The following is a 23328-nucleotide window of genomic DNA, read 5'->3' on the forward strand; positions in this document are numbered from 1 at the left end:
GTTTGTGTTGCTTTGAAAGTCTTGTGTTTTTCCTTGGATTAATTTCAGAAACTGCTGCACATTAGAGCGCAAACAATTAATGGTTTATTAATCGATTATTAAATGATGTAATAAATCTAAAGCAACTGGCCATAAAATCCTCCTAATATGTCACAGAGACTCGGGAATAATGTTCATATAACAAACTGAACTCACCAACAACAACAGTACAGCCAAAATATTTGCCTAAAAAAATATATTTTGCATGCCAAATCATGTTTTGGCATGTGGCGCCACCTACCGCCGTCTACCAATCATTGCAGTCAGTAGAGTCTCAGCTGACGACCAGTTACGTCTGAGTTACAATGGTGTAGAAAACAAAACCTAAGAGACCTCGGTATTTGGAATTAGTAACCATTTTTGGCCACATTCTTACATATGGCGCCTTTAATTGTCAACTATATCAATTAAAAACAAGATTTCTGATTGTTTTAGCTTCTTAAAAGTGAATATTTACTTTGTTTCTTAGCACCACATAACAAATAAATCCTTAAAAGTGAATCATTTTGGTTTGTGGACAAAACAAGGGATTTGAGAACATCGTCATTTCCAGGTTTCCAAAGTTTTTTAACATTTTATGGACCATACGATTAATCGAGAAGAAGGATTAATTCATCGCTTCTCACTTATCTCCCGCAGAGAGAGTGGACCTGTGTGGGGCAACAAGTCCAGACCAGTTTCCGCTGTAAGATAAACACAAATAAAGTGTTGATTTATGAGCTGCTGGTGAATCAGAGCAGCTCTCTGTGAGAAACGACCCCCTCCCTCCCTCCCTCGCTCTCTCCCTCTGTGCTCTGATCTACATTCCTTAAACCTCCACTTCCTCTTTGTTTAAGTGTGACTAAGGATGCACAGGTTTTTTTTGTCCGTCATGAGACTTCTCAGAGACAGGAGTCAGTTGTAAAATGTTGCAGAAACATTCTCGTGTTTCGTTGCTGATTCCTTTCCTCATTTTTTGCGTTTTTTGTTGTTGTTGTGAGTTTTTTTTTTTTTTCCCCCCCATCACCTCCTGAGGGAAATATCAGGCTCTTTAGCCGCTTAATGCTCCATTATGTTCCACCGGCTGCTTTCTCATTATCTGTAACCACACTGCTGTCTGCAGCTGAGCAGGTTACGGCGTGTGTGTGTGTTTCTGTTTAACTCTGCGAGAAACGGCTCCCGCTGTTCTCCTGGAAATTAGTTTGTGTGGGAGAATGCGCTGAAATGTGGAGACGATAATGCGTGAGTTGTGTCAAGCGTGTGTCGTTAATAAGTTAAATACAGGGAAGTTCTTTTTTTTGGTAACACTTTAGATTAGGGAACACATATTCACCATTAACCAGGTGCATAAAAGTAGCGTACTAGCCCTTTATTAGTAAATATTAAGCACATATTAACACCGTATGTAGGAAAAATCTTAATTCATGTCGTAAAGGAGGGAGAATAAGGTGTTAATACGGGCTTAATGATTACTAATAAAGGGCTAGTATGCGACTTATATGTGTTAGTAAGCACCTAATTAATGGTGATTTAAAGTGTTAGTAATATTGAGGTTGTTAAACTGGAAAGAACACAAAAACATTAGCCTCACAGGAAAACCCTCCCACTGCAGAGCTGCTGCTTCATTTCCTCTCCGCCTCTTTTCATCGGAGACGTATAAATATGGATTAACTGTGAACTGATGGGAGATGATGATGATGATGATGATGATGATGATGATGATGATTGCCGGGAAGATCAGCAGATGGCTTGGCGGGTGAATAAAAACAGACACACACACACACACGGGGGCCACCAGACTTCCTCGAGAAAACCTTTTTAATCACGCAGTTCAACTTAGAAAAAAAAAAAAAAAACTACGGATAAGAATTTCTCGGCCATGTTTTTCGCTTCAGACGACGTGAACACTACGGAATTAGATTTGTGTCAGTATTTTCAAACTACACTTTTCACTTTTCTTTGCGCCATTTTTTGTTTGCGGGCGGGATTACGAGATTAAAAGTGTCAAATATACGAGAAAATAAGGTGACGCACACTGAACTGATCAGTCAATATAGATATGGTTCATATGTTTAACACATAAATAGCGGGTGTGAGTCGATATATTTAATGAAATGGAAATGTACTTTTAATCTCATAAATCTCGTAAACCTGCGACTTTATTTTCTTGAAAATTTGCCACTTTTAATCTCGTGAACCTGCGACTTTATTTTCTCGTAGATTTGTTACTTTTAATCTCATGAACCTGCAACTTTATTTTCTCGTATATTTGCCACTTTTAATCTCGTAAATCTGCGACTTTTTCTTGTATATGTGACATTTTTAATCTCGTAAATCTGCGACTTTATTTTCTTGAAAATTTGGCACTTTAAATCTCATAAACCTGCAACTTTTTCTCGTATCTTTGCCACTTTTAATCTTGAAAATCTGCGACTTAATTTTCTCGTAAATCTGCGACTTAACTTCTCGTATATTTGCCACTTTTAATCTCATAAATCTGCTCCTTTTTTTTCTCGTACATTTGCCACTTTTAATCTCATAAACATGCAACTTTATTTTCTCGTTTATTTGTCACTTTTAATCTCGTAAATCTGCGACTTAATTTTCTCGTAAATCTACGACTTCATTTTCTCGTATATTTGCCACTTTAAATCTCGTAAATTTGCGTCTCCGAGCCCGTGACGACTTCCAGTCCATTGAGCTGTCACTCCAAAACCCAGTAGCCAATCAGCAGACAGCTTCCTAAGGCCCGCCCACAAAGAAAAAAACCATGGGTAAAATAATATATTTTTGAATTTATTATTATTTTTTGCTTCTGAAAAAGTGTTGTTTGAAAATATTGACAAAAATCTAATTCCACAGAACACGGCGTCACAGTTTTGTCATGAAGTGCAACAAAAAAAAGTATTTTCGTGAAAAAAACAAATACAAAAAGAAAGTTTTTAATTTCAAGTTAAATTAGTCACAAACCATAAATTCTGCAAGTTTATTCCTCAAAGTCTAAAACCACATGATTGTTGGCCTAGGGAAAAATAAAAATAAAAATAAAAACAACATGTAATTGACCCTCGAGGCGGCGTCACACACCCCCTCACTGCAGGGGGGTGGAAAACAAGCAAAAGGAAGATATTTGCTGCTGAACCACAGTGACACAGATCTGAAATGTGTGTGTGTGTGTGTGTGTGTGTGTACCATTGAGAGGTTTTCAAGTATGGAAAGTGAACTTCAAGATTGTAAGATGCAGACTGGCTTTGGAAGAGTTTAGGAACAGGACAAATAAGTTCCATAACTTCATCAAACAAAGAAAAAGAATCATCACTTTAAGAAATAATTTGGTAAATCTCCGTCTTTCTCCGTCTATGCACAAAACATCCTTTCACTACAGACATTTGTCGTCTTTAGACACAATCAAAAGGCATGTTTATCTTGTTATTGCCTGTATACTCTCTTTTTTTTTTAATCACCTCCTTTTAACCTTGTGAGTTTTATATCTGAATTTGTCTCGTCTCTGTAACTGTTTGTTCTATTTGTGCTGCTATCTGGACCAGAAGAACAGATCTTGTATCTCTTCCTGGCAAAATAACTCACTTCAACGTGGAGTCATGTGATTCAAAAGTTAATTTAAAGTTTCAATTCAACGTTGTAGCTGATTGCCGTTTAATTTGTTTTACCATTAAAAATTCGAACCTGCAGTAACACACAAAGTCAAGTTCGGCTGAACATAAACAGGAAACATTGTCTTCTGAACTCTCGATGTGCAGCCTTCAGATTTTATCTTTTGAGACTGCGAGTATCGCGGCCAAGATGTTGTGTTTTTTTTTAATCTTGTGAGAATAAAGTCATCATAATATGACGGGAATAAAGTCATAATTTATTATCGGCTGCATGAGGAAACGCTTAATCTCTGGCCGCATTATTACCGTTAGCATCGGGACTTTGAAAGAGGTTGCGCAAGAAAGAAGAAGTCTTGTTTTTGAAAAAAAAAATAATTAAAAAAAGGAATCGCACAGACTTCTCCTTTGTAAAGGAGGAAATGGCTGCTTGTGGTCGACTGCCAGTTTAAATAAGGATACAAACAATCTCATGTTGTGACTTTTTCTTCAGATATCACCACTTTATACTCCAAGTGCCGTGATTTATCGTCAAATTTCCTCTTAAATGGAAATAGAATTTGCAAATTGTACATCAGAGGGGAAGTAGGCAAAGTGCAAAGTCTCTGGTGGGTAAAAAAAAAAAAAAGAAGCTACTTCAGTTCTACTTCTATGCTTCAAACCTGAAGGCCATACGTCCATTTGTGTACATGTGTCTATGAGCCAAAGCCATGAAATCCAGGTCCAGGCTAAAGTTAACCAGTGTTCAGTAACTCAGTACAAGTCCTTCACAGATCATTCATCAGATAAATACTTCAAAAAGTTACACTAGGGATTTAGTGGCATAGGTTTGAATTTTATTCTTTACTCTAAAGCAGGGCTGTCAAACTCATTTTCACCGTAACTGTCATACAGAATAAATGTAACTAAATGTAACCAAATATAATGTAAAATAAAGGTAACTACTCCTTAAATATTGCTAAATAACTTTCTGTATTTATTACTTATTCAAGTTACACATATGATGCATCATAGATGTAACCTGATCCGCGATGGTGTTTCTTGACAAAAATCTGTATCTGTATCACTTTGAGGGTAACCCAATCGCCATGCATTATGGGAAATGTAGTTTATGGTCAACGCACGCCTTAAAGCAGCATAGACCTATTTTAACACAGATTTTTTTTAAGATCAATTAATCACTCACGGGGCCACATAAAATGAGGTGGCGGGCCACATCTGGCCCCCGGGCCTTGAGTTTGACACGTGCTCTAAAGGAAAGGTGGGGGGGGAAAGACAATAGTTGATTTTACACAAACCTGCAAAGACACAATCTGTTAAATAACCTTTTACAATTGCAACAGCAGTAAAAAAAAAAATCCACAGCAGCAGCAGCGCAGCTGTTGGTCATGTGTTCAAACACATTCTCAGCCGGCGACACGTCGTGTCACACGCACAGCGTCTTAAGGCTTTTCGGAAGTGACCCTTTGTTTTCTGTAACAAGGATCCCTCTCTTTCTCTTTCTCTCTACACACATATATATATATGATGCCTGTGTCTGACTACAGGCTGATGTAGTCGGCTTTGGTTGTTTTTTTGGAGACGCGACGTGACATTTTCATGTCAGTCTGTGGACTTTCGGCTTTGCCGGCGGCAGCGGCGGAGGAGGAGGACTGGGCTTGACGGGAGGCACGGGAGGAGTATTCGGTTTGGCTGCTTTATACTGAAAAGAAATGAAAAAAAAAAGTGCTTTAGACAGATTTGTACACGTGATGTCACTTGCAGCACAACAACTTTGTGCAACTCTTCTGTGTACCTGCAGAAATCGAATCTACTTAAACTTAAGAGTGAAGACGTTTATATGCACTTTAGAAAAAAGGCCGTCATTTTGCACCGCCGTGTTTCTACAGAAGCCCTAATACACGACGGAGTAAACACGAGCATATAATCGAGTATAAAAGGAGGCAGAAATAGGTTTGAATTCCCCATGATTTCCTAGAATAAGTCTCTATCTGTCGCCTGTGCAAAACATTCACTGTAGCGTTCGACTGGCAAAACAGACCAAGCTCTTATTTTGAAGTAATCACAGCAAAGCACTGTTTGTCAGATCTCGTGGTCGCTGTGTTGTACGGAGAAAGACGCCGCCGTCGTCTTCTTCTACTTTCGGGTCAAAGACTGGAGAGGAAATTTTTGGTACATGCTAAGTCCGATTAATCGGACTATGAATCGCATTATCCAGGTATGTTAGTCCGACTAAGACAAGCTCGATTTTAGTCGGACTAAAATTGGACTTTTAACACGCATGTAAACACCGACTGACCCGCCTACCTGTGTGGTACATTATGGTAATTTCCTCACAGCACACTGTTTGTCTTTGCTATGTTAACATTTTTTTATCTTATTTTTTTTAATGTGCCGACAAAACAGGACGCATTTTGTACATTTATGACAGATTGAAATATGAGCAGGGAGTAATGAAACAGGGAGGATCTGTTGGATGAAGAGCTGCAGGAAACAGGTTGTAAACCACAGATATATGTCAGGAAACACTCCCTTCACTGGGACTCATGACTCAAGATTTATGATAAAAGGCCAATAATTGCCTCAAAAATCCTTATTTTATGGCCACAAACATTGACTGTTTGTAACAATAGTAGGTCTTGTTGAACTGAAAATATTCCAGGGCCATTTTATGAGGAATGAATGAATGAATGAATGAATAGACCGAAGCAGCCTTTAAGGCATGGACGGGGGAAGCACCAGTGGGTCATATACAGCACCACGAGATTATCCCATCTGGCCTGTGTGACGCCACACACACATGCGTACATTTTTCCAGTAATAACAGAGGTCGATCTCAAGCTTGTTATGGCTGAGGGTTTTGGTGAACAGGCAGTTTTCACTAAGACAGAGGAACATGTTATGCCAGTTAAGCTGAAACGTCATTGAGGAGGAGGAATTGTGAAGTGAGTCTGTGGAAGAACAGCAGAGAAACAAAGTGAAATTGTTCTCGTCTGTGCCTGAAACATCCGACATTAGCGAGTAAGATGACCCAGACATTTTCTGTGCATGGAGTCACTGCTGAGTTTGATATGAGGGAGGAATTATTAGTGTCCTGCAGGGCCACGCGTGGTTCTATTAGAGGCGAGGATTTGTTTGTTATTTGGGGCCAGACTACAGATTAGTAAGGCTAGTGTGATTATTGTGATGCATGTTCAATAATTAAGTCTTGGCCCTACGAGGTGTAATAACAATTTAAATGGGCATTAAATACAAAAGCTGTGGGGTTTGGTTTCACTTCAACAAGCATTAAAAGGAAGATGACGTGGAGTAGTAAAGTCCTCTGGTTATAATCTGCAGTTCTGGCAACACATGAATGTATGAATATGTAAAAACGCAAACTCGTGATAGCATATAAGCTTAAAAAAAAATGTTTTCCCACATTTCCAGGTCAGAGAAGGGAAATTAAACTAATTGGGGTTATTAAACTGAAGTGGATCATCACTTTAGATTAAAGTCACAATCTGTAATTGGTTTTCAAAACACTGTTGTTTTGTCTTATTTATAGAAATCCTCTTCATGTCTTCATAGCCATAAAACTGTAATAATTATGCACAGTTTAATCAAGCTAAGGCCATAGTCTCTGACTAAGTCCCAAGTAATCGGACTATGAATCGCATTATCCAGGTATGTTAGTCTAAGACTAGCTTGATTTTTTTCGATTTTAGTTCACATGACATTAAGAAAACCGAATTATTGTCTTAGTCCGACTATAATTGGACTTTTAACATGCATGCAAGCTTACATGCACAGTTTAATCGAGCTAAGGCTGTAGTCCAACTTAGACGAGCAATCGGATAACTTGCCTAGTCCAAGTATACATGCGGAGGGAAAAAAACCCAGATTTATTGGCTGTGCACGTCTGACTCCGCCTCCATAGGTGGCGCTGTATCGGTCTGAAAGTGAGTGCGTATTGAATCCGTTTCCTGTTTTCCTGTTGACCTTTACAAAAACAAACAATGAGCGGCGAGATGTTTCATACCTGCTGTACGTGTTAATCGTGAGACAAAATAGATCGGAAGTCCGTGTAATCGGATTATGAATCGCATTATCCAGGTATGTTAGTCTGACTAAGACTAACTCAATTTTAGTCAGACTAACGTGTTCATGTGACGTTAAGAAAAAACAATTATTGTCTTAGTTTGACTAAAATTTGACTTTTAAGATGCATTTAAATGCTGAGTGAGTGACTGACTGAGCCGCCTACCTGTGTGGTACATTATGGTAATTTCCTTACAGTACTCTCTCTCCTTTTCTTGGCTTCAAGCAATGAGTGTTCTTTGTGTTTTGAAGGGCGGACAAGAGTGCAAGCTAGGAGGGGGTGGGATTGCAGTGTAGCCTGCTATTTCAACCGTTTACAGACTCCTGCTACACTGAATACAGACAACTTTATTTATTGACGGCTACGCAGACGTGAAGAGGATTTCAACAAATAACATTAAAAAAAAAACATTTCTGAAAGAAATTACGGGACCTCAGCTCTCAATCTAGTATCATGATTCAACTCTACTGTAGTGCGTGAGCAGTGAAAAGGCATGACTCACCTTTGGTTTAGTCAGAGGTGGTAAAGGTTTAGCAGGAGGTTGAGGTTTTGTCTGCAGTGAAGAAGAAGAAGAAGAAGAAGAAGACGTCATTGACACTTTTGTGTTTGGCTTTTCACTCTTAGAAACATGTGTGTGTAGTCAAGGACATGTTCAAAGTAGTAATTATGCGTCAGTTGCCTTTTCTACGAAATCCAGCTGTGTTTACTTGCAGTCCTTCAGAAGTGAAATTGTATATTATATTGTCTCTCTCTCTCTTTATATATACTGTATATATAGGGGTGTATGTGTATATACGAACACATACCCTTTCTCTCTTTATGTGTATATGTGTGTGTATATACACATGTATATGTCTATGACATAAATACACATATGTATATGTGTATATATGTCATATATACACATATGTATATGTGTATATATGTTATATATACACATATGTATATGTGTATATATGTTATATATACACATATGCATATGTCTATTTATGTCATATATACACATATGCATATGTGTATATATGTCATATATAGACATATATACACATGCATATGTGTATATATGTTATATATACACATATGTATATATGTATATGTCATATATAGACATATGCATATGTGTATATGTCATATATAGACATATATACACATGTATATATGTCTATATATATATATATACACATATGTATATGTCATATATAGACATATAGACATATAGACATACACATATATTAATATATATATATATAAACTTGCATACATCATTAAGGTTAAGGCTAAGTCAGGCTACTAACGGATGTTTCTTCACATCTCGACATCGCCTGGCAGTACACAAGTTAAGGGGGAAAAAAAGAGAGTTAAAAGAATTATTCTTATCAGTCTATTCTATAATTTACCAGCAACGACAGAACCCTGCGATAATTTGCTCCAACTAACGAGGATCAGATGACTGCCAGATGTGTGTGCAGCTGAAAATAGTCATAGGCAATAAATGAACCCATTTTCCCTCATTGTGGTGCAAACGGCTGCAAAACACACAGTTTTGCCTTAACATGCACAGTACAGTAATCTGTAAATCTTACCGGTGCAGATTGTGAGGTAGGTGACATAGAAGACACGTGTGGTGGCTGTAAACAAAAAGGCACATTTGATATATTTATTTTAAGTAAAAGACATAAATAATAAATGTTTTTGTGTAATTGCGGCGTTGTGTACCTGTGGAGCAGGTCGACGCGGTGACACGGGAACAATCAGAGGAGCGCAGACTTGCGTCGCCGTCGACTCCATGAAAGTAGGCTGACTGATCTGAGGTCTTTCTTTAACACTCGGTTCATTGAACATTGGGTTCAACTTGCCGGGAGCTGAATGCACTTTCCTGCGAACATGAGATTCGTTCATTTCATTCCGCCGGGGAAAACAGAGCTAAATGTGAGACACAAAGACGCTGCATTCACATACCTTTTGGATGTGTAGTTGTCCATGTTGTCCTTTTTACAGCACATCAGCCCTGCGATCACTACAGTGATCACTAGAAGGACGGCCAGAGCGGCACACACACCAGCTATTATCCAGTTCTGACCTGCAGGCACAGATGGGGAGATTACACGTGTGTATATATATATATATGTGTGGATATATAGATGTATGTGTATATGTATATATATACATATATGTATGTGTATATGTATCATCCATACATACATATACATATATATACGTGTATATATTTATATATATATATATATATATATATATGCACTGACTCTGTTGTCATGAGTGATGAAATTAACATGTATGTGGAAAAAAACACAGAGATTAGAGGATTTATGGGCCCAATATTCCCTTATTCCTTCAAGGAGTAACAGGGTCAGGATCCACAGATGGGTTATTTTTTTCCGGCCTTCTACCAATAAATTACGATATTATAAAGATATATCTTGAATATCGCTGGTTTATCTATTTAAAATGACATTAGGTATTACAGAAATGGCAGTAAAATAGTATATAGTATCTTATTTTGTGCCAAAATGCATTTTTGTAGTACAAATAAGTGCAAATAAGATTAAGCAGATTTGCTGATTATTATTATGTTAGTTCCAGCCCATTGACACAATGGACTACAGTTCATTTTAGCAGCCTTACAACCCTTAGTGTTACTATTTTGATGAATAGATTTCACCATAATTTGGGGGAAAATGTGCCATGAAGCATCGGACTAAAAATACGAGCTTCATAATTTCTTGTCAAACTTTTTTCAAAAGTTTTTCTGACTTCCTTCCCGTTTCGTCTGAGTTTTGAAGTCTTTTCAAGTGTACAGCGGGGGAGTGAATCGCTCGAAAAGCATGCGTTTAGAATAAATTGAACTTTCCGTTGTGCAAAAAAATGGACGGTGCCACGCGTAGAACAAGTGAAGAGTTCTTTGTGCACAAAATATCACAAATGTCTGTTTGTCTGTGACTGTGAGCAGCAAAATGGAGAGGACAGATTTTGGTTACATATTTTGGAGATACACTACTGCTCAAAAGTTTGGGGTCACCTATACAATTTTTGTTGTGTTTTCCATTAAAGCTCACACTTTTATTCATTAAAAGAGTTGCAAAATGAATAAAAAATATAGTCAAGAAAATAATAATTTTGCCCTTTCGTCAAAGAACCAGCAAAAATGTTTTCGGCTGTGCTAACATCATTGCACAAGGGTTTTCAAGGGTTTTATAATCATCCATTAGCCTTCTAACGCGATTAGCAAACACAATGTACCATTAGAACACTGGAAATGGGCCTCTATACACCTATGTACATAATCCATTAAAAACCCGACGTTGCAGCTAGAATAGTCGTTTACCACATTAACAATGTATAGAGTGTGTTTCTGATCCATTTAATGTTGTATTCGTTTAAAAAAAAAAAAAAGAAAAAAAAAGTGATTTTCCTTCAAAAATAAGGACATTTCTAAGTGACCCCAAACTTTTGAAAGGTAGTGTAGATAAAAAAGATTTAGGTGGTACAGTAATCCAAGAATCCAGAATCGAGAACGTTTCAAGAACTTTTAACTTGACACTGTGGGAAACTGGGGGGGCTGAGCTCTCCGAGTGCTTTCTCTAGCTGCATGATTTGATACCGAGTGTGGTCTGGCTTTAAGTGGAAAAAAAAGAAGAAGCAAAAGTTCCCTTTTTTTTTGGTGTTTAAGTGAAAAATGCAATGAGTTGCAAAATCAGGAACAAAGGATTCTACTGATTCTGGGAGAAATAAAGACCTCACTCATAGTGAATCATTCATGTTTCACAATTCCTGGAAGAATGATTCAGTGAGCAGGTGTGTGACCTATTTCTGTTTGAACAGCTCATTTTGTGCTGACCCTTATGTTGATCTGAAACTTGCCTATTTAGCAGACAGACCAAGTCCAAAAGATGGAAAATTCTCTGACTCAGAATGAATTAAAATCCAGTGAATCGCTCCGTACCTTGAGGTATATCTGTGTACTGGGTGTCACAGTAAGGCGGGGCCCATCCGGGATTACAGTGGCACTCTTTCTTGTGATTACAAACCTAACCCAAAAGATGGGATAGAAACGATTTAGACATGAGTCGAGCACTTTTGGCACAGAACGGGCCAAATTGAAAACAGCTCCAACTGAATTCCTGTTCACTCACCCCGTTGCTGTTGCATTTCTTTGCACAATCTCCCTTTGCCCCATAAACGGATAGATCCACACACCTGTTGTCAAGGCAAACCTGTAAATAAAGTCACGTCTCTTAGAAACATGTTGAGTGCGATTTAAAATACAAACATTGTGTAATGCGTCTCCCTTTTTTTTTTTTACCTTATTTGGTCCACATTTGGTTCCTTTGGGCACCATGTCAATGTTTCTGGTTTTATAGTCGTCCACGACGAGTTTACACTCGGTGCCGAGCACGGTGTAGGACGCCCTTTTACCCGTTATGGACTCGCCCCCGCCTTGGCAAAACATAGATCCGCACTTGAAGTTCCTACAGAAAACAACAAAGAAACAACACATTGATCAAGTACTAAACTCTGCATGGAAACAAGCACAAGAGTGTCCTGGGGCCTCGTCTATAACAGTGTGTGCCTAAAAACGTACGAAATACAGAAAGTAAATAAATATTCAGATTTATTCTCTTCATAAATCACAATAAACTCCCATACTTGACCATAAATAGTCAGAAAAATGCTCCAGATGAATATTCATTGATCAGAATGCTACCATTTTTCACTGTTGACATATTTTAACTGTGCAGTGGTATCTGCAAGTCAAATGTAAGACTTTTTAAGAGCTTTTTAATGCTAACTTGAATGAAATTGAAGACCGAAAACACTCTAAATATAGGCGATAGCTGGGGGGATCCCGCTGCATTACAACCCAAGCATAACGTGTGTGACAATGAAACTCATTCAAGTTGACTTTGTGTCTGTTTATTGAACATAAAGTGATACTCAGTGCTCTTTGGTTCAATAGCTGTATGTACAAGTGCAGTTTAACTGCGTGTTTCCGACCAAGTATTATTTCTTCTTTTTGAGAAAACACTCGATGTGTTATTTTGTCTGAGAATTATGTCTTTGAAATGACTCCCATGATTTATTGGCTTCATAGTTAATAAATGGTCTAAAAATGATTGTATCGGACTAATATCTGTATCGGTAGATACTCGAGTTTGCAATATCTGTATTGGACACAAAAAAGTGGTATCTTCTCATCCCTACATTACACCTCCCCAACCAATCAATGAGTCAGTGCCAGCTTTGGTTCATGCCACACCTATTAACATGGAGGAGGTGGGGTTTATGAGCAATACCGTAGGCAGCCACTAGGGAGTGATCCAGATGTTTTGGCTTTACTTTAGGGAGTGGTCATATCTTTTTAGCCATCTTTATTTACAGTATTTCAATAGCTCAACCTATGGGACATTTAGTGCAATAATACATACTGTGCAGAGCAAGGGATGTAGCCGAATTTGGTGCTGCCACAGTTTGCACCTTCCTCGCCTCGTCTGTTCAGTTCAAAGCAAATATTAGGCCCAACCGTGGCTCCTGAGAAAAGAAGACATTCACAGTTATTATTAGCGCGGTGGAAGCAGCACATTTTACGACAGGAAGTACGAAAAGGTCAGTTTTCACTGCTGCACAAACGTCGGTGCGCTCGGACGAGACGTTACCTTGTCCAAACAGCCTCCAGCAGTGCTGCTCGTGCGTGGGACACTGGCCGTCGTAGCAGTAGCCCTGCGCCTGGTCGTAGCACGGTTTGCCGTTCATCTCAAAGCTGTCGTCGGGACAGACCTCGGAAATGCCGGTGCAGTACTCGGGCAGGTCGCAGTCGCTGGCCGACCTCCTGCACACACTCCCGGCACCTTTGAACTGAGGGTGAACAAATGAGATGAACTTGATAATGATTTAAACTGTGAACATACGTAATCATTTCCTGTATTTATTCACACACGTCACCTCTTTTTTTTGCCTGTGCTTAGCTTAAGGAAGGATGTAGAATGAAATACATTCATAGAAATGGTGTGCCATCACCTTCTCCTTCCTGTTTTTATTACACTGCTGCTGCTGGTTCAGTGGAGTTTACACAGTAACCTTGGCCTGTTGCTATTTTATCACCCACGGTTCCCCTGACGCAGGGTGTGGCTGTGTGAGTCAGTGAGCTCTGATGAGTGAAGTTTGGTTCAGAAATGTGATGATGTTTGCGTTTCAGATGCTCTTGGTCCTTAGTGGATAAATCCTCCTGACTTTGGTGAAACTGCTGATCGCAGGACAGTTATACAGTGTCTCCACTTTTTTGTTGTTGTTTTTTTTCAATTCTGAAACTTCTCATGGGCGCTTCTCTGTGTTTTCAGTCATACTCCAACCTTGACTAACAACTTCGCTGTCTGTCCTGTCCTGGTGTTCATATCTCATGTCAGATTAACCTTCAAGCTAAGGCACGACGCAGACAGGAAATTGGACAACTTGCCGAGTAAAAGTATACATTGCAGCTTGTACGTCTGACTCCTGCTGCGTCTCTCTATAAGCTAGTGCGTATTAAATCAATTTCCTGCTGACCTTTACGTCACAAAAAGAAATCAAACGGGGAACCCGCGAGATGGACAGTGAAATGGATTGTTTCGTACCTGCTGTACGTGATATGATAAAAACTAGACAGAGCGTGGCTTCTGTGGTTACCGTAACAAAGACAGGAGGGGTAAAACACCGGGGAGGAAATTTTTGTGTATGCACAGAACACCAAGTCTGACTCCCGTCTGACTAAGCTTATATATGCAGGAGTAATCGGACTATGAATCATATTATCACAGCTGTGTTAGTCCGATAAAGACTAACTTGATTTTAGTAGGACGAATGTGTTTACATGACATTAAGAAAACTGAACGATTGTCTTAATCTGACTAAGCGTACATATACAGGAGTAATCGGACTATGAATCACATTATCACAGCTGGGTTAGTCCGATAAAGACTAGCTTGATTTTAGTAGGACTAATGTGTTTACATGACATTAAGAAAACGGAACTATTGTCTTAGTCTGACTAAGCGTATATATACAGGAGTAATTGGAATATGAATCACATTATCACAGGTGTGTTTTAAGTCCGATTAAGGCTAGCTCGATTTTAGTCTACTACTGTCTTAGTCTGACTAAAACCAGATTTTTAACGACTTTGACTTTTTTTAAAACAATGGTTTGAATCCAGCCCGCATTTCTTTACATTTAAATGTTATGCACTATGGTTTTACATCATAGGATCAGAAATCTGTTTGGAAATGTGGATAGTAAACATGAGTTAACTCAGTTTTGGCTAGGCTTTTTACAATAAATATGTAAAATAACGTACTTTAATAGCCTCATGGCAGCTGAGTAAAAAGCCGTACCTGACAGTTGTCGCAGCATTGTCCATGAGCACACTGGGATCCTTCCGTCAGACGACACGTTGAGGCATCACAGCAAAGGTTCCTGCATTCCTATAAAAACAACAAAACATTTCTTACAGCTGTGTCATGTTTGCGTATTTATTCAGTGAAGAAATAGTTTCAGATTTAAATCTTACACAGGAGAAGCATCTCTGCCAAGAAACAATCTGATAATATATGAGCACACAGGAAAACTATTTTAACTCTTCGCAGCTCAGCATGTTCATTTTCTGCAGTGGATTATATTTGCTCAGCAATAGCCAGACACATCCTACACAGTATCTTCTTTCACACAGAAGGATATATTTCATATTTCACGCGTCGTAAAAGACGACTCTTGAGCTACAACTACCTACATTAGCCTCTACATTAGAGATTTTACCTCCACGGTGCCACAATCGCACTCCTCTCCAGGGTCTAGCAGGGCGTTGCCACAGTGAGGCCCCGCAGCGATGGTCCTGATGGGGTTTGGTTTATCCAAGCAGCTGGGCTGAGCTCGTTCCATGAACTCAGCGAGCTGCTCCACGCTGCAGCTGCTGAAAAACTCTGGGAACGCTTCACTTCCTGTCCTGAGGATGAGCAGAGAGGGAGATTCAGTGAAATAATTAATTGTTGGGGTTTTTCCAGTTTAAGACACGGCTTCAGGCTTCAGCAGTACACAGAATTCATCGATCGAACGCGTCATTTCATTAATTCCCTTTAACCCCTCTTGATGCCCCAGAGCCACTCAGTGCCCTTTTAACTTCTTTACTCAAGGTATCGAGTTATGGAGATGATGGAGAATATGGTACAGCTCAGTCTGACCAAAACTGAAGTCAGTGACTGAAGCTCAGAGAGAGAGAAACTGCAAGAAAACAAGTGAAAAATAGTCATTTGACTCAGGTCATGACAGTTAAATCTATTGTAACATTGTTAAAGTGCATCACAGGCAGCTCATCAACAGGGCCTGCTGTTGTTCCTCACAGGTTCAATTAGTCTTGGTAAGTCAAATAGGGCATTTAAAAATGTAATATGTAATACATTGTGGTTGATTGCCCCTAACCCTTGCTGCTGGTGAAGAATGAAACTGACTTCTGCTGGCCGACAAGGTTTTATTTTCTTTGCAAAGAAAAGGTCAATCTACACACGAGTTTGTTCAAGATGAAGAAAGACCCAGAGCATGGCGAGAGCTAAACGTTTTTACCTAAGGAACACCCCTTTCATATCCCTTTTGTCTGTTTGAAGGGGTCTGCCCCTCTAGGCCGTGCTTTCACATCTCTTTGTCTACTGCAGACCCCCCTACAGAGGTATCCTGCAGGATGTGAGGTGCAAGTTGAGTCTAGACATCCTAATTTGAATACACAAAAGGACCTGGAAATTGACAACCCATACCAAGAAAATGACTATTTCTGTGAGGTTGTGGTGATCTAATCCTTCCCAGAACACAATATCACAACATTTACAGGGTTAGGGTTAATCATCGTCACTTACCTGAGCTTTTCTGCCATCACACAGTTTTCACTGCTGCACAAACAACCTGCAGCGTCATGGGACAAGCCGAAATTATGCCCCATCTCGTGAGCAATGGTGGAGGCAAGGCCGATTGGGTTATTATGGTGATCCTGATAGAGAAACACACGATACGTCACAAAATGCTGATCTACTTCCACTTAAATTTGGTTGTTATGGGATTAAAAGTCATCAATTAAAAACCTGATTGACTCCGCCCGAGTTTTCGGAACACATGGCAAACTTGTTTGCCAACCCGACTGTGTCTTTTTCGAAATCTTTGCCCCTGTGGGAGACAAAAATCTGAGGTGAGGTCAAAGTGGCAGCATGACTGTGCTCCACACAGATTTCAATCGTTCGTCCTCACGTCACAAACTGCGCGTTGTCATGCTTCTTCCTCAGCAGGAGCTCGGTCTGGCGCCACATGAGGAAATTGTCCAGCGTCGTCTCCGAATTTATGTCGACGTCGATTTGGTCCTTGTACGTCCACAGCTCCAATCCCACCAGCACGACGCGGATGTTCAGCGCTCGATACAGCTGCGGGACAGAGGGAAACTACTGATGAAAACACTGCCAAACAAACAGCAGATTCAACCATTCGACTGTAATGACAAATTTAATTTCTTTGTCTCAGAGCTACAGCTGCCCAATACCCCTTTCCTAACATAAGATACCAGGTCCTTTTGTGTATTCAAATTAGGATGTCTATACTCAAATTGCACCTAACTACAACATCAGCAGAATACCTCTGTGGGGGACAGCCCAGGTAGCTGCCGTAGACAAAGGGGTGTGAAAACACGACCTGGAGGGGCAGACCCCTTCCCAGACAAACAAATTTGAAAGGGATGTTCCCCAGGTATAAATGTTTAGGTTTAGGTTTCTTTGCAAAGAAAATAAAACCTTGTCGGCTGGCAGAAGTCTCTATTTCATTCTTCACCAGTAGCAGAGATTTTTCCACAACACAACGTAAAACTTACCTTGTCCACGTGATTTAGAGCTGAAAGAACGCGTGATTTAGTCTCACTTCCATATCGTTTATACTAAAAAGAGAGCGGAGACAAACACAATCAGATTTTTGTAGCAGTGGGAAGACAACTTTCTATAAAAGAAAAGAATTCAAATGAGATATTTACCTCGGTGTTGTCGACCACCACAAACAGCTCGACAAACCGCTGTGTGACAGGTTTTGTATTCTGGAGAGGACACAGAGAAACACATTGTTGGTACTAATATTTATATAACTCATATAATTTAGAATTACTCGTTAAAAAAGCGTGAAACATCTTTGTTTATGACCTACATGTTCATACAACATGTCCATTATCTCACCAGTTATTTCTAGTTTTTATTTTGTATTTATGTAATTCATTATTCTATCTTCCAGGAATAATAATAAAAAACAATTTGATGTGTTTCATAAAAACACATGAAAAGAAAGAAAATTTAATCAGAATTGAAATAAGAATCGGATGGAATATGTGAGCATACAACTATATACAAATAATATGAATGTGATTGATTAAAAGTCCATACAGTACATCTTTTATACCTATCCTACTATGTACAGTACATTGATTTTTGGGGTCATTTACCATAGTTTTTTGTTTTTCTTTGTTTTTTTTAACCTTTATTTAACCAGGAAAAACCACAGTGAGATTAAAAATCTCTCTTCAACTGTATCCTGGCCAAGACGGGCAGCAGCAGCAGCAGCACAGTTACAAACAGACAGTCAGCAGCAGCCATACATACTATAAAATAATCAAATAAGCACATTTCAGGATCGCAATCATAGTCATAAAACCTCCATAAATCGGAGAGAACATCTACAGACGGATGTGTCTGCCTCCATGTCGCCAAGCATTCTCCTAAAAACATCAGACCAAGCCTGTATGTATTGATAATTTCCAATTTATTTAATCTAAGCGGTTCAAGATACTTTATCACGCTGATGCAAACACTAACACCACTGTACTGTACTGATACAGGACATGCATGAATTAGATATGCAAATAATATCTGTAACCAGCAAACATGAATGAATGGATTTTAGTGAATGGTGCCTACCAACACAACACATCAGCTAAATGTGCAGTTTCAGAACATTGCGAGTTTCAGGCATTCATTTATCTGTCTGACCTGCAACGTAACTGTTTTCATTCACTACCTCAGTCTCAGCAGCAGCTGTTTCCAAAGTCTAAAAAGCGCTAAAAAGCCACAGTTCACTACGTGCTCAGCAGCAAACAGCTGGTAATCACAGAGGAGCATTTAGCAACTAGAGAGACACTAACTCTCCTCAGGAGGTGGTGGAGACCAAAAATGGAGATAAAAGAGAATGAGTATTGGGCTTAGATTCATCAGATGGGCACAAACGCCAAGCTGCTGAACCTCACTTACCCACAATCTGGACCTGAAGAGCCCAGCTTGGTGAGGGACCTGTTCCCGGTCATACAGCACGGTGGTGTTTGACACAGAGCCGCATCTGGGGCGGCCGCTGGTCTTGAGGTTTTCCTGTCGGTAAACCGCATGCTCTCCGTCGTCCGACTTTCCCAGAGGCTCGATCAGGTAGAGCTGCTGCCGGGCCCTGACGAGGCCACTACATGTAGAGAAAAGTAATCACACTTTATCCTCAGGAGTGAAATGGGAGTTGGTATTGTCCACCAGTGTGTTCTTAGAAATTTTCTTTGTTTTAAAAAATATATATAACAAAGGCAACCTTTACATTTGACCAATAATTACATTAGAAATTGATGTAAGTGTATTGATGAAGTAATTGATGCATTTAAAAGCCATATATGGTTTCAAGTTACAAAGTTAGACTCATAGGGATGCATGATATTGGGACTTTTTGCCGATATATCAGGAGTGTTTGGACCGATAACCTATAGCGATACTGATCGATATTTAAGCTTTTCCCTGCGCCCAACTGCAGAGGTAATTTAGTCTCTTATGTAGTCAAATTAACAGAATACTTTGCATTCTCATGTCATGTCACAGCAGATGTAAATATAAGTTTTTATTCATCGAGCAAAATGCATAACAACTTAAACATAAACGTAGTCGTATCAGCAGATCTTGGCGAATTTGCCGATGTTTGATACCACATTTCAAAGCCATTTTAAAGCCAACATCGTGCATCTCTAGAACCTCAATCTGAATAACAATGACTGCCTAAAGTGCGTAGCATACAGTGCTGAATATACAAGCTTTCAAAACACATGAAAAACTGGCTGATTACTAAATGTCATGAGGCAACACATGTCACAATTATTTCAGAAACTTTGGAGGTTGTGTAAATGTGGCAAATTACAAACGAGAAGTTGAAGAAAATCGATGAGAAATTCTCACCTAATGCCCGAACAAATCCCCACGCTGACCGAAGAGTCCGTCACTCCTTCTATACGGCCGTGATAATAGCAGTGATCCTGGATGGAAAATACACAACCAAATTTTTTATATCTGATCTCACAGATATACGGTTTCAGTTCCAATCAAAAGCTTCCTTTATTTGTTTTTTTTTTAAACATCCACAAAACCATGACGCAGGTTAGGAATGTGTGTCAGAATACCCAGGCAGTAGTATTTTTGTGCAACCATATAAAGGCCCAACACGTTCAGTGTTCATTTCCAAGCAGAGATAAACAAATAAACTGAAGTGCAAATATGAAAAAAGGCAGAATCAATTACAAATCATATTTATTTATTATTCAGAATTAAAGTCATTAAGATAAGTAAAAGTGCAACAAGACTGTACCTAATATATTGATATATAAACCCTGGAGTCTACAAGTCTGAAGTGTGGAAGATATGAAGTGCATAGATCACCTCAAACACACAATGCTAACTCTGTAATACTGTAATGCTGGTTTATTTCATAATGATGTAATCATGGCGTCGTTTATACTATCTCATGACATATGATTGCGTGATCTGATAAATAAGGAACATGTAGTCCGTGACACTGATCACGGTCAACAACGCTGAAAACAAAACCCTGCTTATACTTCAACTTTGTTGATAAAAAAATCTCAGAAAACAGGCAAAAAATCTTACCTCGCTTGGCGATGTGATGACTCGTTTCCCGTCGTCTGTATAGTGTGTTTCCGCGTAGCCTTTTCCGATAAGATTTCTATCAAGTATAGGTGGAAAAAGCACCAAATAAGAGAATATCATCTTTGTATATATACATTATATAGTCGTTGGAATGAAAAAAACAAAGTTTACCGGTTTTTCTCCAAGTGAATGACGTGGTTTTTCCCTTCAATGGCCAACTGATACTGCACCGTATCTGGGTGAAGCTGCAGAGAATTGTCCATCAGTGGGTAGTTTTCAGCAGGTTTTAGATGCAAAATCTCAACTAACTTAGTTAACTAGTAGAGTTAATAAGTGTTATTACATTTTACAGGAGCATATCTTGTAAGTTTAAGTTGTACTTTGTTTTTATACGCTGTCAAATAGCCATTATATCCTCATAAAGTCATGAATAATCAGTAATACACACAGGTGAGGTATACAGTCACCTGGTTTTCTCTCAGGCTCCTCCTCTGCCGCCCGTGCTGCTGCAGCCTCTGTGGTCTGACCACTTCATACTGATCCACGTGAGACAGCAGGGCAGAGCTGTGCACAACACACACTACACACAACATGCAAACAACAACAACAGCAGTGTTATGCAGAGTCACAATCGCACCAAACATCTCAAACTCAAATGACCTGGGGGTCAGGAGGGGGTCAAGTGAAAGAAAAAAAAAGCCCAAATTTTTTTTGGGGAAAAGCATCTATTAAGTAAGAGTGATATTGCAATAACAATATCTGTGATAATAGTTCACAGAATTTCAAAATAAAAGTGCTTGTTTTAATATACATAAGTCACTAATTATAACTTCATATTGAATCACTGACGTTCTGCACATCAACAACACCACAGTTTAATCCTTATTTGACAGTATTCTGAGTATAAGTATTCTCAGTATTGTGATTCTGACAGTCAACGATGAAATATATTAAAATATAGCGTAATAACTGTCAGAACCTCTAAAATAATAATTCCTAGCAGGCGTGAGACGATATCAAAATTTTCCCACCACGATTATCCTGACCAAAATAATTGTGATTTGTGATATTATTGCGATGACTGACAAAAAAAAGAAGCTGTTATTGATCATTCTTTGGATTCTTAAACTCTGAGCAACATAAGTGGAAACGTCTGTCTCCACTTATGTCCAGTCCATTTTTATTTTTTTAAAATGACTTTTAATTAATTGTCAACTATTTTGAGAATCAATTCATCGGTTTGAGTGTTTTTATTAAATCATTTTTTTCTGATTTTTCAGCTTCTTAGCTATGCGTATATATTGCTCCATATAACAAAGAAGTCATTTAAACTGGACAAAAACAAGACATTTGAGAACATCATCATTATTTAGGTTTGAAAATCTCACATTTTTCAACAGTTTCTGTCTGACGTGGACCAACCAATCACTCGATTAACTAGTCGACAGATTAATTTTTTTTTTTTTTTGCCAAAAATAATTAGAATAAGTCACAAAGTCCTTGTATAGTCCTGTTAGTGCCTTTTTATCTAGTGTGTCATCACTAATTCATAGTAATATCATGAATTAATCACTGAAACGGATTTTAATGGATGAATTAACCAATTAAAAACAACTTTACTTTATTTAACTTAAAGATCACATGTGACGTTTACATGAGGTCAGACGGTTTCCATATTGTAGATATTTTTATTATTATTTTATTGTATTTAAATAAAGATTTTAAATGGCAACAATTTCAAAAAATATATATGATATTAATAATAAAGTGATACACAAATAATTGGCTGGACTGGGCTTTATCTTGTATTAATACAGTTAAAGTTACAATTATTTACCAACTGCTATATACATATATATATATATACATATATATATATATATATATACATATATATGATATATTACCCCTCATATTGCATTATTGATTTATTGTTCCATCATAAAATTGATGGATTAATGAGTCATTAAAGGACAACGTCAATCTCACATGTGAATTTTACATGATGCCAGACGATTAAACCAAAGCTTACTGTTGAAACATTAAGGTTTAACAACAACAATAATTATAACTTACATTATATTAACTTATATACACTTTAAAAAAAACTGTTTTTTTTTTTTTTTTTTTACAACAATTGACACACAGTTTAAGTCTACTGTACATAACGGTCACTTTTTAACGGTTACGATTTTCGGGGGGGGGGACGGAAGTTCCACAACAACCAGAGTAATAAAGTCAATAATCATTCAAAAAAATAAATAATAATTATTAAAACAATTGTAAGATAATAGTGTGAGTACGTACCACATGTCAGCCACAGCGACAACATGACGGTGAGCTGTGTTCGCCCAGCGTCGCTGCTCCACCGCCGCTGCTGCTCCGCCGTGAATCACCACCGCTCGCTCGCTCACTTAAGCCCCGCCTCCTCGCGCTTCGTTATCACCGCCTCACGCATAGTTACCGGAAAGGGGGCCGTCAAGTTAGTCTGAAACACCACACTTCCGGTTTTCAATCAAGTATTTCAGAATAAGTGAACGTTTTTTCTTGACTAATTAAAGGTCCAATGTGTAACATTTAGTAAGGTTTGCTGGCAGAATTTTAAATATAATCGACATAGGTATGTTTGTCTATTTGTAAGAGCTTCAAAATAATGTAA

The 23328-nt window shown here is 38.6% G+C and overlaps 2 protein-coding genes across 2 annotated transcripts in view; one reads left to right on the top strand and one right to left on the bottom strand.

Annotated features, from left to right (window-relative positions):
• LOC310939477 (S-adenosylmethionine synthase-like) overlaps window positions 1-19492 on the top strand; it is a 151185-nt gene extending 131693 nt beyond the window's left edge. The window contains exon 10 of the mRNA XM_083904244.1: window positions 19480-19492. The gene's annotated coding sequence lies outside the window, so the exon portion shown is untranslated. The remainder of the gene's footprint in view (window positions 1-19479) is intronic.
• Window positions 5169-23001, bottom strand: adam8b (ADAM metallopeptidase domain 8b; the record flags this gene model as incomplete). Its single annotated transcript, XM_083904242.1, has 23 exons — window positions 5169-5331; window positions 8213-8263; window positions 9294-9338; window positions 9427-9586; window positions 9670-9790; window positions 11672-11756; window positions 11862-11942; window positions 12032-12197; window positions 13155-13257; window positions 13383-13581; window positions 15093-15182; window positions 15514-15700; window positions 16602-16732; window positions 16824-16905; window positions 16987-17156; window positions 17597-17659; window positions 17753-17812; window positions 19014-19212; window positions 19965-20041; window positions 20670-20745; window positions 20841-20914; window positions 21137-21249; window positions 22977-23001. 23 exons carry the CDS (start codon window positions 22999-23001, stop codon window positions 5227-5229), a joined length of 2463 nt encoding a protein of 820 aa, XP_083760368.1. The 3' UTR covers window positions 5169-5226.
• Between the last annotated feature and the right edge of the window lie 327 nt (window positions 23002-23328).

The sequence above is a fragment of the Microchirus variegatus genome (assembly GCF_963457635.1).
Source record: "Microchirus variegatus genome assembly, chromosome: 17".
NCBI lineage: Eukaryota > Metazoa > Chordata > Actinopteri > Pleuronectiformes > Soleidae > Microchirus > Microchirus variegatus.